Source organism: Numenius arquata, chromosome 27 (genome assembly GCF_964106895.1).
Source record: "Numenius arquata chromosome 27, bNumArq3.hap1.1, whole genome shotgun sequence".
NCBI lineage: Eukaryota > Metazoa > Chordata > Aves > Charadriiformes > Scolopacidae > Numenius > Numenius arquata.
In genome coordinates this window covers 586,167-599,608 of record NC_133602.1, presented here as the reverse complement: position 1 = coordinate 599,608, position 13,442 = coordinate 586,167, and the positions used below count along the sequence as shown (strand labels likewise).

Sequence of the window (13,442 nt, the reverse complement as noted above, 5' to 3'; positions counted from 1 at the left end):
CGAATTCCAAAACTCTGGCGCGGAAACCTTCCTTGGAAAGGCCAAGGTTGACGTTTGGTTTGGAAGCTGCTCCGGAGAGAACAGCGCCTCCGTCTCTCCTTTCTTGCGAGATATTTCCCCCCCCGCCCCCCCCCCCCAAAAAAAAACAACGCTCCGTTTCCAGCAAAATCAACTGGGATTTTGGTCGGGGATTCATGGGATTTGGGCATTTCCACACGGCCAGACTGGGCTGAGCACGGCAAGGACACGGAGAGGATGGAAAAGCCGGAGGCTCCATCTGGCACGGATTTAATTAAACTGCCAAATCCAATCCGTTATTAACCCCAGGGCCTCCTAATTAGTAATTAGCTGCGTTATTTACTCAGAGAATAAACTTTTCCAGGAGGGAAAAGGAAAGCAGGGAAAGCCACAACCCCCCAACAGGGCGAGGGTGAATCCTGCCCCTGGCGGGAGCGGGACTGGAATGTGGTGGGATTTACCAAAATCCCAATTTTTAATCCCTTTTCCACCCTTGGGAGCATTTTGCCCTCGTAGGGTTAAAGAGAAGGTGTCAGTTAATTGGTTTTGTTGGGTTTTCTTTTTTAATTAGTGTGCTCATCAAGAAGTTTTGAGACCCCTCCTCTACTATAAGAAGCAAAAATAATAATTAAAAAAAAATAAAAAGCAAGTCTGGATGCCAGCAGCTCCGGGGAACAGCAGCTTTCCAGAGGGAAGTGGAATTTCAGGGAATGCTGACTCCGTAGTACCAACGGCTTTGGGGGGTAATACCAAAAAGGCTGCATTTTAATGCAAAAAAAAAAAAAAAAAAAAAAAAAGGGACAGGAGGGGTCTGGAAGCAAGTATTAAGGTTTACAAAAATCTGTACAAGAGCTTTTTTTTTTGCCTTTTTTTTTTAAAAAAAGAGATCTTTAAAATGTGCAAACGGGCCGGAAGAGGCGTTAACATGCTTTAAGGTGAGGCGGGAGGAGTCGCAGGGATAGGGGGCAGAGTCTAGCAGTTGGGGGGGTGCGTGCCCCCCAGCTGGCCGGCCGCCAGCATCAGGATGTCTTTCTTCTCCTTATGGAAACGCAGCTCCTTCCCGGCCAGCCGGGCTTCGTCCAGCTCTCTCTCCGTAGAAGCCAACTCTCTGGAAAGGGCCCCCGGGTTGGTTTGTTCCCTGTTCACCCAGTCCATGGCCATCTGGTTGCGGATGTCGTCGTCCAACGCGCGGTGGGAGTAGTGGGCCAGGACCTCCTGGGGACAAGGGACAGAATCACGGAACGGTTAGAGTTGGAAGGGACCTTTAAGATCATCCAGTTCCACGAGCAGGGACACCTCCCACCAGCCCAGGTCGCTCCAAGCCCCCTCCAACCTGGCCTTGAACCCCTCCAGGGATGGGGCAGCCACAGCTTCTCTGGGCAACCTGGGCCAGGCTCTCACCACCCGCAAAATAAAGAACTTCTGCCCAATATCTAACCTAAATCTCTCCTTTTTCAGTTTAAAACCCTTCCCCCTCATCCCATCGCTCCCCTCCCTCATCAAGAGTCCCCCCCCTTCCAGCTTTCCTGGAGCCCCTTGAGGGACTGGAAGGGGCTCCAAGGTCTCCCCGGAGCCTTCTCTTCTCCAGGCTGAACCCCCCCAACTCTCTCAGCCCCCCCTCCCAGCAGAGGGGCTCCAGCCCTCCCAGCATCTCCGGGGCCTCCTCTGGCCCCGCTCCAACAGGTCCATGTCCTTCCTGTGTCGAGGACTCCAAAACTGGACACAATGCTCCAGGTGGGGTCTCACGAGCGCAGAGTAGAGGGGGAGAATCCCCCCCCTCGCCCTGCTGGCCACGCTTCTCTTGATGCAGCCCAGGATGGGGTTGGCTTTCTGGGCTGCCAGCGCACGTTGCCGGCTCATGTTGAGCTTCTCACCCACCAACACCCCCAAGTCCTTCTCCTCAGGGCTGCTCTCCAGTCCATTCTCCGCCCAACCTGGATTTGTGCCTGGGATTGCCACGTCCCAGGTGCAGGACCCTGCGCTTGGCCTGGTTGAACTTCATGCGGTTTGCACGAGCCCACCTCTCCAGCCTGTCCATGTCCCTCTGGATGGCATCCCTTCCCTCCAGCGTGTCGACCGCACCACGCAGTGGTGTGAAAAGGGGCGGTTTAGGAAAGACGAGTCACCAGACGGGACACACGGTGCTAAAACTTAAGAAAAACCACTTAAAAGATGATGTTTCGAGGCATCTGGACTCACCTGCCGCGAGCACTGCCTCTCCCGCATGGCTTTCAGGCTGCCGTTCCAGTGCAGGAGCTGGAAGACGGTCATCAGCTCCTGCAGTGACAAAAAGCGGGGGACAGTCAGGCCACGGGGGAGAGCGGGGACGAGGGTTTGGCCTCACAAAGGAGTTTCCAGCTACAGGAACAAGGAGGCGAGAAGGATTTTGCGGCGTCAGGCCCCGGTCCTTTGCCATTGGGAGGGATCACGGAAGATGTTTGCAAGCTCTGGGGGCCGTAAACAAAAGGTTTCCAGCCTTAATGAGTTAAGATTTAGTAAAAAGACAAGAAAAGCCCAGAAGCAGGGAGGGGGAAGGCACCAAACGTCCTCGGAGCCGGGATCCAAGGGCAAAGCCCGGCTCAGCCACCCCCCCAGACAACAATCCCCCGGGCAGATGAGTGGATTATGGAGGAGACAAAGCAAGCTGAGGCTTCTCTCTGCCCCGGGGATTTCAGGATTCTGAGAGAGAGAGAGAGAGACTCTGTCATCTGGCAGATTCCACGTCACCCCACCAGCCGGAGCGGGTGACAATCCCACGTTTTCCAAGCAAACAGCTCTCTTCTCAAGGCCACCCAAATTTCCCTTCATAAACATCTCCGGCTTCCCAAAGACAAACACAGCCCGAGGAACATACACAACAGAGAGTCACGCTGTGTAAACAGCACCATGAACATAAACACTTCTCTCTTCCTCCTACTGAGTTATTTCCATTCAAGGGAAAAGAGCCAGGCAAGGAATCAGCCGGGGGAAAAGTTTGCCTGCAGCAAAGAACCCCAAATACACGAGGGGAATTAAGGCGCCGACTTTGAGAGGCATCCAAACCCCGCTGGGCTCTGCGGAGCGGAGTTACCGTCTCATTTCTCCTCTTCTAAAAAAAAAAAAAAATCCCAGTTCCAGTCGGTGCGGTTACCCGGAGTCAAACTCGGGGGCGCGAGAATCGCTTCGAGTTACTTTTGGAGCCCCGAGTTGAAATGCAAAGGGTTCAGGAGTCTCAAAGCGCTGCCGTAACGTCTCTGTACGTGCCGGGGACGAGGAGCAGGCTCAAATCCCAGGCGGAATTCAGAGCGGTCTGAACACTCTGGTTTACCTGGCTCTGCTCTGCTCTGCTCGTAGGAGCAGTTTCCCCAGAAAGGCTGGAATAAAGCCCAGAAGAATCTCAGTTCTCGGTCGTCTGTTCTGCACAGACTCCTTCTGCTCCACTACCCAGAGCCCATAAGTGCTGTAGCAGCTTCCCCTCGGCAGCTTCTGCTTTTCATTTCACAGATGTTTTGTTGGAAGGAGAGAGAATCGAGGGTATTTCAGATAACTCTGCGGTCTGAGGGCACCTAACGACAGTAATCAAGGCTCCTAATTCCACAATCAAAGATCTTCACCAGCTTTTCCCAAGGGAAGGGAGATCTCTCCCCCATTACAGGGAGAGGATAAAAACCACAAATGAAAAGGGCTGGGTTAACGCCACGCAGGTATCGCCTGCACCTCCAGCACCAGTTCCCTAAATTCCGTGTCCCTGAAAACGACGGATCAGAAGAATGCATGACCCTTTCACGCTGCTGAGCCGGGCAAATATCAAAGAGCATTTAGAGAGAGGCCCAATTCCAAGTATTTCACTGCTATAACAGCACCTGGAAGTGCCACAAATCCTGAGCTGTGTTCTAAGAGGAAAACCCCACTTTTGTTCTAAATATAAAGACGTAGCAGATGTATATATAAATATAAAGCAGATATAGAAAAATGTAAGATGTAGCTGAGAAATCGACCCAACCACCCCTCAAAGCGCGGCATTGAATTCTGAACCGTACCTGGAACTCCAGCATGGATTTTCCCTTGTTGGATTCCAGCATGAAGCGGAAAGCACCGATCCCGGTGTTGGGATTATCAGCTTCCTCCCGATTGCCCTGCGAGAGACATTTCACACCTGAGCTGCAGTTCCCGACCGAGCAGGATTCACCCAGTACCTCCCCCTGCTCCATCTACCTCTACTTCTGCTCCATCCCTTCCGCTTCAGCAATTCCAGCTCAGATTGAGCCTCACACACCTCAGCCTCATCCCACCAGCCGCGTTACCGGCCTAATTCAGCCTCAAATATTTGCATTATTCACCACAGCTCTCACACAGCAACAGAACCCACTCTGCTTTTGACAATCCCACTTAAAATGGGATATTTTTGCAGCCCATGAGGGCGATTTCAAAGTTCTTACGATACTCTGGGCACCATCAAGCACCATGAGATTGCGCAGCAAGAACTGCCCCCAGGATAAGGTCTAATTAGGGCAGTAAAAGAAGAATGCAAAGCTCCTGCTGCTAGAAACGAACGTTTCGGGAAAAGATATGGTTTATGGAAAGCTGGCCAAAGTGACAACCCGGTCACAGAAGGGCCACATGAATGAATGTCTCGGTCTTACTGTCCCACCCCTGAGCTGAGGGAGCACAATCAGACTCGAGAGTGTGGGAGAGGAAGCAGGAGAACACGAATTAGAGCTACGGTTAAAGTTTTAACGCTCAGAAGTCACTGAAAAAAACCTGATGTAAAGAGTTCCAGATGTCAAAGAAAACGTCTCCTCCCGCGATTTGAGGTTTTTTTCCCCAGCAATGGCAGCGTCTGGGCATGGAGAAACCTTACGTTGAAAGATGCCAGGGCCTCCGAAACACTCTTCTCGATGAACTCGTCTGTGATCCTGCGGGAGGGATGCTCGTTAAAGACCGAGTTCATCAGCGCAATCTTCGCGGCGCTCCTTCGGGCTTCAGCCTTGGTTGGGCAGAACTGAGGAGAGAGAAATACCGTCAGGACGGACAGACAGACAGCGAGAGATCCCTCCGGCTCCGCGCTCCGAACGATTCCCCCCAGGATGTGAGGTGGGAAAGGGGTGGTGACGGCGGGTAGATGTGGAAAGTCGTGTTTTTCAGCCACCCTGAAATTATTAGGAGAGAGTTTTAAACCGCAGCCATCTCAGCCACGCAGCCACGAGGCAGGAGCTGAACTCAGAGCATCTGCAGCAGACAACGCCACCGATGGGGTCGTCAACAAAAATTAACGAGCTTAAAACCGAAACGTAAACCAAAGGGCTCTCCAGCACGAGGACGTGCTCTTCAGGAGGGACAGGAATTGTTTCTCTTGGAGCCGTTCTTCAAGCCAAGACTAGAGAGTAACCGCCTAAAGCCACTGCAGCAAAGGAATCCGAAAAGCAGGACCTCGTGTGATTTTTGGACCTTAATCTTTCGGGGGAGGTATTTGGGTTGGACGTTTTCCTTTTCAAGAGAAAGAGGGGAGAAACCATCGATCCAATGTCACGATTTGATTTCTCGAGTCTTTTGGCACCTTGAAAATAGGTTCTGGGTGAAATCCAGAGCCCTTGCGAGGAAATATTCCTCCACCAGTTTGTACATACATTTAAATAATGTAATTAAATCTCTGCTTAATCCTGGGAAGGAGAGCGAGGTACCAAAACCAGCCAGTCTGACCACAGTTTTCTCTCATGCCACGTGTCTGACCTCAGCACCACAAAGGTCCACGTCGGTCACGTGGAGGGAACACAGAACGTACAGCAAAGTAAAATTTACAGCCAAACCTTCCCGGATTGAAGCGGGGTGGGGTTTTCTAGGCAATCAGCAACGCTTACCGGCCAGCTCGACATTAAAGAGGGTTTCAGGCAGACCCATGTCATCCTCGTGCTTCAAATCAGCAGGAAAATGTTAACGGTGTATTTGAGCACTAATTTTGGTGGGGAAAGATTCTCGGGGCACCCACGTTTGAGGGTTTTGGGGAGCGAGCGGTGCCGTGGGGACAGCCCCCAGCCGAGCCTTCGTACCTGGAAACTGCCGAAGCAGCTCCCCCCGGGGAGGGTGACGTAGCAGACGTAAGGGGGGCTGTTGGACGGGACCATCTCGTACACCACCAGGGCTCCGTTTTTCAGGTCAGCCCCGCGCGACTGCTTCATCTGCCAGAACTCCTGGAGGGCCTCCACAACATTGACTGTGGAGATAGAAATGGAAATCAAGTTCAGACGCAGAACACAAGAGCCTGGGAAGCCACTTTCCTCAGGTGTCACCCACATCCAGAACCAAAAGGGCACAAACTTAGCGTTTTCCCCACCTACAGGAGCAGGGCCCTCCCCAGGGAGCTCGCTTGTGTCTTGTATGAAAACCATCGGCTTCAAAGGAAGCTGTAGGTGCACGATGTCCACACAAACCCGCCTCTCCCAGCAGGAGGAACCTCAGGAGAACCACCGAGTTAGAAAAGAAAGCTTCCTACAGAAAAGCTTTTATTGGAAAAACTAACTTAGGGAAAAGCTTTTGGCAGAGGGCTGGGGAAAGGCTGCAGAGCAGCAGGGTAGCGAGGCGGTTTTCCTCCCTAAAGGGTTGTCAACAAGCTCAGCAGGTTTGCTCAACCTGCCTCAGGTGCTCCCCAATTATTTACATTCCTTACCTTTAAGATAAAAATAAAGCAGCTGACCTGGGCGGTGCACCCTCAGCCCCACAGAAACCACCTGCCTTTTGTGTTGAACATCCCATACCCGGCTCAAAACAACAGCCCGGAGACGCGAGAGGCGACCCCGAGGCGTGAAGCCTGCCCAGCTGCCGCTTTTTGGCAGCGCTCCCTGGAACTGGGGTGGGAGGACCTGGCTGCACACCGGAGCGTGGAACAGCGGAGAAGGCAAACACCTCACCGGCCAACCTCCTTTGTGCCACGGGGGCCTGGGAAGGACGGAGACCCCAACGGTGAATCACAAGATAAAACCAGGATTAGCTTGGTTATACTTAAAGTGTTTTTTCCATCCCGGTGAGGAAAGCAGAGCCTGAAGCGTTAGCCCTGGCTGACTTGGGTAATGACAAGTCTTTTCAGAAGCAATTTTTTAAGCAGGCACTAAATTTGCCAGACAGGGTCTGAGCGCTCACCCAGCTTTAAGGGCCCATCAGCTGGCCCACCCACAGCCCTCGCGGCAATCAGCTAGTAGCCCAAATCCACCACATTAAATTCCTCTTATTTTTATTTTAACCCGCACGTGAGAACTAGAGGTGTTTGCTCTAACAACAAGGCCGCCCTGTCCTTCTTTCAATTTTTGAATCGCCAGGACTTTGGTCGACTGTCGGCTGAACACGAGCCGGCAGTGTACCCAGGTGGCCAAGAAGGCCAACAGCATCCTGGCCTGTATAAGGAACAGCGTGGCCAGTAGGACTCGGGAGGTGATCGTCCCCCTGGACTGGGCACTGGTGAGGCCCCACCTCCAGGGCTGTGTCCAGTTTTGGGCCCCTCGCCACAAAAAAAAGCCATTGAGGGGCTGGAGCGGGTCCAGAGAAGGGCAACGGAGCTGGTGAGGGGTCTGGAGCCCAAGGAGAAGGGTCTGGAGAACTTGTGAGGAGCAGCTGAGGGAGCTGGGGGTGTTCAGCCTGGAGAAAAGGAGGCTGAGGGGAGACCTTCTCGCTCTCTCCAACTCCCTTTCAGGGAGGGGGTAGCCAGGGGGGGTCGGTCTCTTCTCCCAAGGAACAGGCGATGGGACAAGAGAAACGGCCTCAAGTTGCGCCAGGGGAGGTTCAGGTTGGAGATTAGGAACAATTTTTCCACGGAAGGGGTTATTGCACGTTGGAATGGGCTGCCCGGGGAAGGGGTTGAGGCACCATCCCTGGAGGGATTTAAAAGCCGGGTTGACACAGTGCTTAGTGACAGGGTTTAGTGCTGGTTTTTATCAGAGTCAGGTTGATGGTTGGACTCGATCTTAAAGGTCCCTTCCGACCTGGACAATTTTATGATTCTATCACTTCCTTCGAGCTGTTCTGAGTTTACCCACCCTTCATTTCATCAAGAAAAAAATGACCCTCGTAGCGCCCAACGCCCTAAGCCCCATCGAATTTGCTCTGAGCTGCTTTTCTGGGCTGAAGAGTATTTTTGACAGGCAGCTGGAGAAAAAGCCTTTACTCAGCTCTTCCTCAGCAATCCTCCTCTCTCAGCCTTTTCTAATCCCCGCGTTGGAGCGAGGGGATCTGCAAAACAGACGACGGCAACTCCTCACTGATGCAAGAGCTGTTAGAAAAAAGGAGCCTTTTAACAGAGAAAAGGAGAAAAAATACCCCCAAATCCCCCTGCGAGCTCTCCGAGGAGCCGCGCACGCCGCAGTGAGCGAGACCAGGCTGCTCCTCTCCAAGTCCCCCGGGGTAAGGCACAAAAGGGAGGTGACTTTGGGGACACGTGCGAAGGTGCCACCCTGCCCCCAGCTTTTCGCTTGCCCAGGCAGGGCTGGCATTTTTTTTTAGGTCTTTCAGGAGCCTTTTACTTCGTTTTATCGCTTTCTGCAAGATGAAGCCAGGCGAGGAGTCACCAGCACTTCCCTCCTCTTTCAGGGCATTTATTCCTAAAGCAAAAGTCACATTGGATTCATTTCTAGTTTAATTTGGGTTGGTTTTTTTTTTTTTTTTCCCTTTTTTATTTTTGTTTGTTGATGAGACACACGAAACGGGGGCAATTTTCCACTGCAGACTAACAAAAAAGCCGTCCAAACAATACGCAGCTCCCTGCCAGTTCTCCCAGTGCACCCGTACCCAGACAGAATTCCCACCCATCCCGACGGATTCCCTTCCCAGGGCCAGTGTCATTCACGCACGTAATCCCCAGCGGATTTTATGGAGACAATGCCCCATTCAATAAACGGCTTCAAGGGACCCTTCGGCAACAGAGGTGACCACACAAGAAACAGCCGAGCTCCATCAGGCAACGCAAATCCTCACCGGGCACGGAATTACTGTGAAAATTCCAAAAAAATCCCACTTTGGTTGAATTTAGTGAAGTCTGAAAAAGGGGCGTTAAGGGCAGGTTAATGAGGAAACGCCGTGCGACACGGGATTGTGTTTTCAGCCCAAGACAAGGGTTCCTCTGTGCCAGCCGCTGGCTGGGTACTTCGTTAGCGACGGGAGCAAGAGTTCAGAGAGCCCAGGAGCATCCAAAAGAGGTTTTCGTCCCAGAATGGCTTCAACGCTCCCAGCTGCCGTGGGCGGGAGGGGTTCTGGGAGACGAGAGTGTCAAAATACCTCATTGAAACTCTAAAAAGGCTTCAGAACAATAGCTTTTAAAGGAGCTGGAGAGCAAGCGGCGGCGCTAGGAGCGGAGCCTGGCCCGGCTGCCCTCTCCTCGGCACCACTCCGGCTCCAGCACCGTCCCTCGCAGCCGCAAAAACAATCTTAGCATGAATTTCCACCGGATCGATGATTTTCAGCCTTGCTCCTTCACCCCCCACCCCCCCCACCCCCTCCTCCCATCAAATCCCAAAATAGCGGCGTTGGGGGGAAAGAGGAAGGAGATGGGAAGTTTTTTTGTTTTGCTTTTCCGAAGGGATCACAGAATGGTTTAGGTTGGATCCTAACTCCTGTTACGTCTCCACGGCCCTCGAGGAAGCAGGGACACCTCCCGCATCCTGAAGGATTTGAATCCCGTACGGAGCACGGAACACAACCCAACGCTCGGGCTGGGGAGAGAAAAAACGAGGGGATGGTTTCGATGGATGTAAAAAGAAGCGCCGTGTTCTTTGCACCGCACACGAGGTCGTGTTTAACAGGAAAAACAACACGTAAATAAAGCGATTTTCAATGCCTGCAAACAGATCAAGTTTCTCCACCAGCTCTAAACGCTGAAACTCTTACCATTGGCACCAGACGATACCTTTTAGTCTGTTTGTTTGCATTTGTGAGGGCAGGAACTGGAAACGCTGACGGAGGAAAAGCTCACCCATGTGTGGGGGGCAGATTTACAGAGCAAGGCTGAACCCCCACCGGTCGGCTCCTGTCGGAGACTCCCCCTTTGGAAACGTCGCTCCGGGAAGAGGAGCCGGGAGACACAAAGCAGAGCCTGCTCCGACCATCGAGCCCTATCTGTTTATAGCTTTGGAGCGTAACCCCCGCGTCCCGGCGGCGTGTATACGACAGCACATCTGACTTGCATATTAAATACAGCCCCAGTAAGCGATTCCACATGGCGCCGGGCTCCTCCGCAGCCAGACGAGCGGCGGTTCCCCCCGCCAGCACTCACCATTTGGAACCCCGGCCACCGCCTCCGTTGGACCCGCAGCCGGAACACGTCGGGAACTCAAAATAGTTGCAAAGTGTCTCCTTTCGGGTGGGGCGGAAGATTCTTTCCATCACAAGGCTACTAAAATATGCGCTTTAACCTTTTTTTCCCCCCCTCGCTTCTGTACTTGGTTTGTTGGGTTGTTTTTTTTTTTTTTTTCCCCTTTCTTTTTAAAAGCGTACATCGCCTCTCGCACGACTGGGCGCCTCTGAGGCAATCCTTGGAGCCCCACGGCGATGGAGCGTGGTGGAGTAATTAACACCCCCGCAACGGCCTCTTCCAGCACCGACCGGCGGAGTCCGTCCATCTCTCCTCCTGGCTTTTTCCATCGACAAGGGGCAGCCGCGCAGAGCACAGAACCGAGGGGGATCCCGGGAAAACCACAGCCACCGGGAACGGGCAGGGATTGCCCAGCGGAGCCCTCGTGGCTGCTGCCTTCCTTGAAAGAAATGAGCTTTTTTTTTTTTTGTCTTCACATTAAGCTGAAGTAAAGGAATTACAGACAGGACCAAACGGCTATGGCCCAAGAAGAATCCTCCTTCTTAAAAACATAAAAAACCATCTAAAAAAACCCAACAGCCTCCACTTTATCCAACTTTCTCACCTGTTAGAGCCACAGCACAAGTAGGAAACCTCCTCAGATTTAAACCACTCGCCTCAGCTCAAGTTCCTACACCTGCCTTCGTGGTCACCTACATCCTTCCTTACCCCTACCTTCTCTTCCTTCTCTAATTTAGAAAAGCAAAAAAAAAAGACCAACAAAAAACCACGTCAAATTAGCTCTCTGCAAACGGTGGATCCCATAAACCCAAAAGTTTGCATTAAACATTCTAAGAAAATGAGTCGCGTGAACATTTCTCAAGCTTGACCCCCGAAACCACGAGACTCCTTAGGGAAAAGGCAGCCCCAGGGAAACCACGGGCTCCGCGGTTTTATTCTACTCACTTGGTTTTGGCACGAGCAGCCCCAGATGGATGGGACTGGAGCAGGGAATCCTCCTTTCCTCCCCACGCTCACCTTTGAGGTCGCCCAAACCACACGAGCTCACGCCGCAGGGCTGGGAGATCCCAAGCACAAGGGTTGAGACGGCAGCAGACGGCGACAAAAGTCTCCACAAAGGGCACAAAAAGCTTATTGAACCTAATAATGACGTTTAACCTAATGACAACCATTGAAGCCTCCTGGGTCACCCTTGGAGCCCATCACATGGGCAAACCACCAGCTGAACGCCGCTGCCACCTCTCTACAACATAATTTCAGGGAGTTGGAGAGAGCGAGAAGGTCTCGCCTCAGCCTCCTTTTCTCCAGGCTCAACACCCCCAGCTCCCTCAGCTGCTCCTCACAGGTTCTCCAGACCCTTCTCCTTGATCTCCAGACCCCTCACCAGCTCCGTTGCCCTTCTCTGGACCCGCTCCAGCCCTTCAATGGCTTTCCTGTAAGCAAGAGTCTTGGAGACATCTCTTTTTCCACTTCTTTTCTCCCTCGTGCAGACACTCGGGTGAGCGTCAGCAGTCTCTGATGGGACATCGTGCTCCTCACCTGCTCTCCAAGCTCTATACCCAACTCTGCCACTGCAGAACCACAGACAAGGAGCCTTTTGTGGTGTTTCCAGAGTTTCAGGGGCCAGTCCGGCCCAAACCAAGACATATATCAATAATACCGCAATACCAAAGCAAAACCTGGAAAAATTCAAGCTTCTGCTGAGGAAGACAGAAGGGAGGAGGGTAGCAAGGACCAAGGAAAACGGGTTGGAATCCCAGACAAGGGAAAATTAAGAAGGAAGGAGGGCTGGGAGGGGAGAGTCCCACGCAGGTCTGGAAGGAGCTGATGGGGAACCCTCTGAGAGGATCCCAGACCCAGATCAGATGGGACACAGGGCACCGGAGGTGGGAGAAAGGAGAAGGGGGCTAAAAACAAGCCCTAACGGGGGGACATAGACGGTGAGGGGGACCCCACAGCCAGGGAGGGTGGGAATGAGATGGGGGGGGGGGGATGAGATGGGGGGGAGAAATTGGCTGAAGCTGGAGAGGATCCAGCCCTGGAGATGGAGGTGGGAGGAGGGAGACGGGGCGCCGGGGCTCCGGAGCTGGGAGGGAAGGAGAAGGGGGCAAAAAAGAGCCCCAACCCCAGGGACAGAGGATGCAGGAAGGGAGGGGGTGACCCCACAACCGGGGAGGGGGGGCGATGGGGAATAAGATGAAGGGAGAAACGGGCTGAAGCCGCCGAGGAGCCGGCCCCAGGCGATGGCGGCGGGAGGGCAGCCCCAGAGAGGGGGGGGCTGACAAAGGCTTTTCCCAGGGTCCCCCCCCACACCCTCAGCCCCCCGTCCCCGGCTCACCACGGCCGTAGCCCTGCGTGTGCTTGGCGAAGCTCCTCACCACCGCCTCCACCGCTTCCCGCAGCACGGCGGGCGGCCCGGAACCGGGCGGCGGCGGGGCGGCGGCGGGGCCCTGCAGCCCCAAGGGGGGCGGCGGCGGCGGCAGCCCCAGCCCCAGTCCCAACCCGGCCGGCGGCGGAGGGGCGGCGGCGGGAGGCAACGGAGCCGCCAGGATGGCGGACGGAGGGGCCGGGGGAGCGGAAGCGCCGGTAACGCCGGGGCGGAGGGAGCGGAGCGTCCCCACGCCGGGCTGCAGCCGCTGCGCCCGCACCGACTCCATGGCCGCCCCGGGAGAGCCCCGCCGCCCAGCCGCTGTCACTCACCGCCCGGAGGGGCCAATAGGGGTGGAGATCACCTCAGGAAAGGGGCGGGACGGCGGTGGCTGGTGGCCAATCGCAGCGCAGAGGAGGCTTCGGGGCGGGGCGGTGGGAGAAGATGAAAGCGGCAGCGCACCAATGGCAGAGCAGAGGAGAGGGAAAGTGGGCGGGCGGCGGAGAGGAGCGGCCAATCAGAACCCGCTTGCAGGGCGTGGAGAGGGAGGGGCGCGCTCTCCTTAATTGCCCCAATCACAAGTGAGGAGCACGGCGGGTAGGCGGGACTTAGAGGATAGCGCCCAATCGTGCTGTAGAGCTGATGATAATGACAGAGAGAAAAACGAATCAAAATGCAAAGCAGCGGAGAGTGAGGTGGGGAATTGCAACCACGTCCTTATTGGTGGGCAGAAGGGGGCGGGAAATGGAAAAGATAACCAATCACAAGCTTCGAGGCAGATTTAGA

At 54.1% G+C, this 13,442-nt stretch overlaps 1 protein-coding gene across 1 annotated transcript; it reads right to left on the bottom strand.

Moving 5' to 3' along the window:
* Positions 1–894: 894 nt before the first annotated feature.
* LIX1L (limb and CNS expressed 1 like) lies at positions 895–12,945 on the bottom strand. The gene is made up of 6 exons (XM_074164569.1): positions 12,627–12,945; positions 6,045–6,208; positions 4,859–4,999; positions 4,038–4,133; positions 2,218–2,295; positions 895–1,233 (listed from the first exon to the last, which is right to left on the bottom strand). The coding sequence occupies exons 1-6, from the start codon at positions 12,943–12,945 to the stop codon at positions 991–993; spliced, it is 1,041 nt and encodes a 346-aa protein (XP_074020670.1). The 3' UTR covers positions 895–990.
* Between the last annotated feature and the right edge of the window lie 497 nt (positions 12,946–13,442).

Bases quoted from the DNA above. Each gene is read 5' to 3' on its own strand.
- LIX1L (XM_074164569.1), bottom strand. From the start codon at position 12,945: ATGGAGTCGGTGCGGGCGCAGCGGCTGCAGCCCGGCGTGGGGACGCTC. The intron at 2,296-4,037 runs GTACGGTTCAGA...TTGTCACTGCAG, and splicing joins AATCCATGCTGGAGTTCCAG to GAGCTGATGACCGTCTTCCA. The intron at 1,234-2,217 runs GTGAGTCCAGAT...CCTTGTCCCCAG, and splicing joins AGAGGCAGTGCTCGCGGCAG to GAGGTCCTGGCCCACTACTC.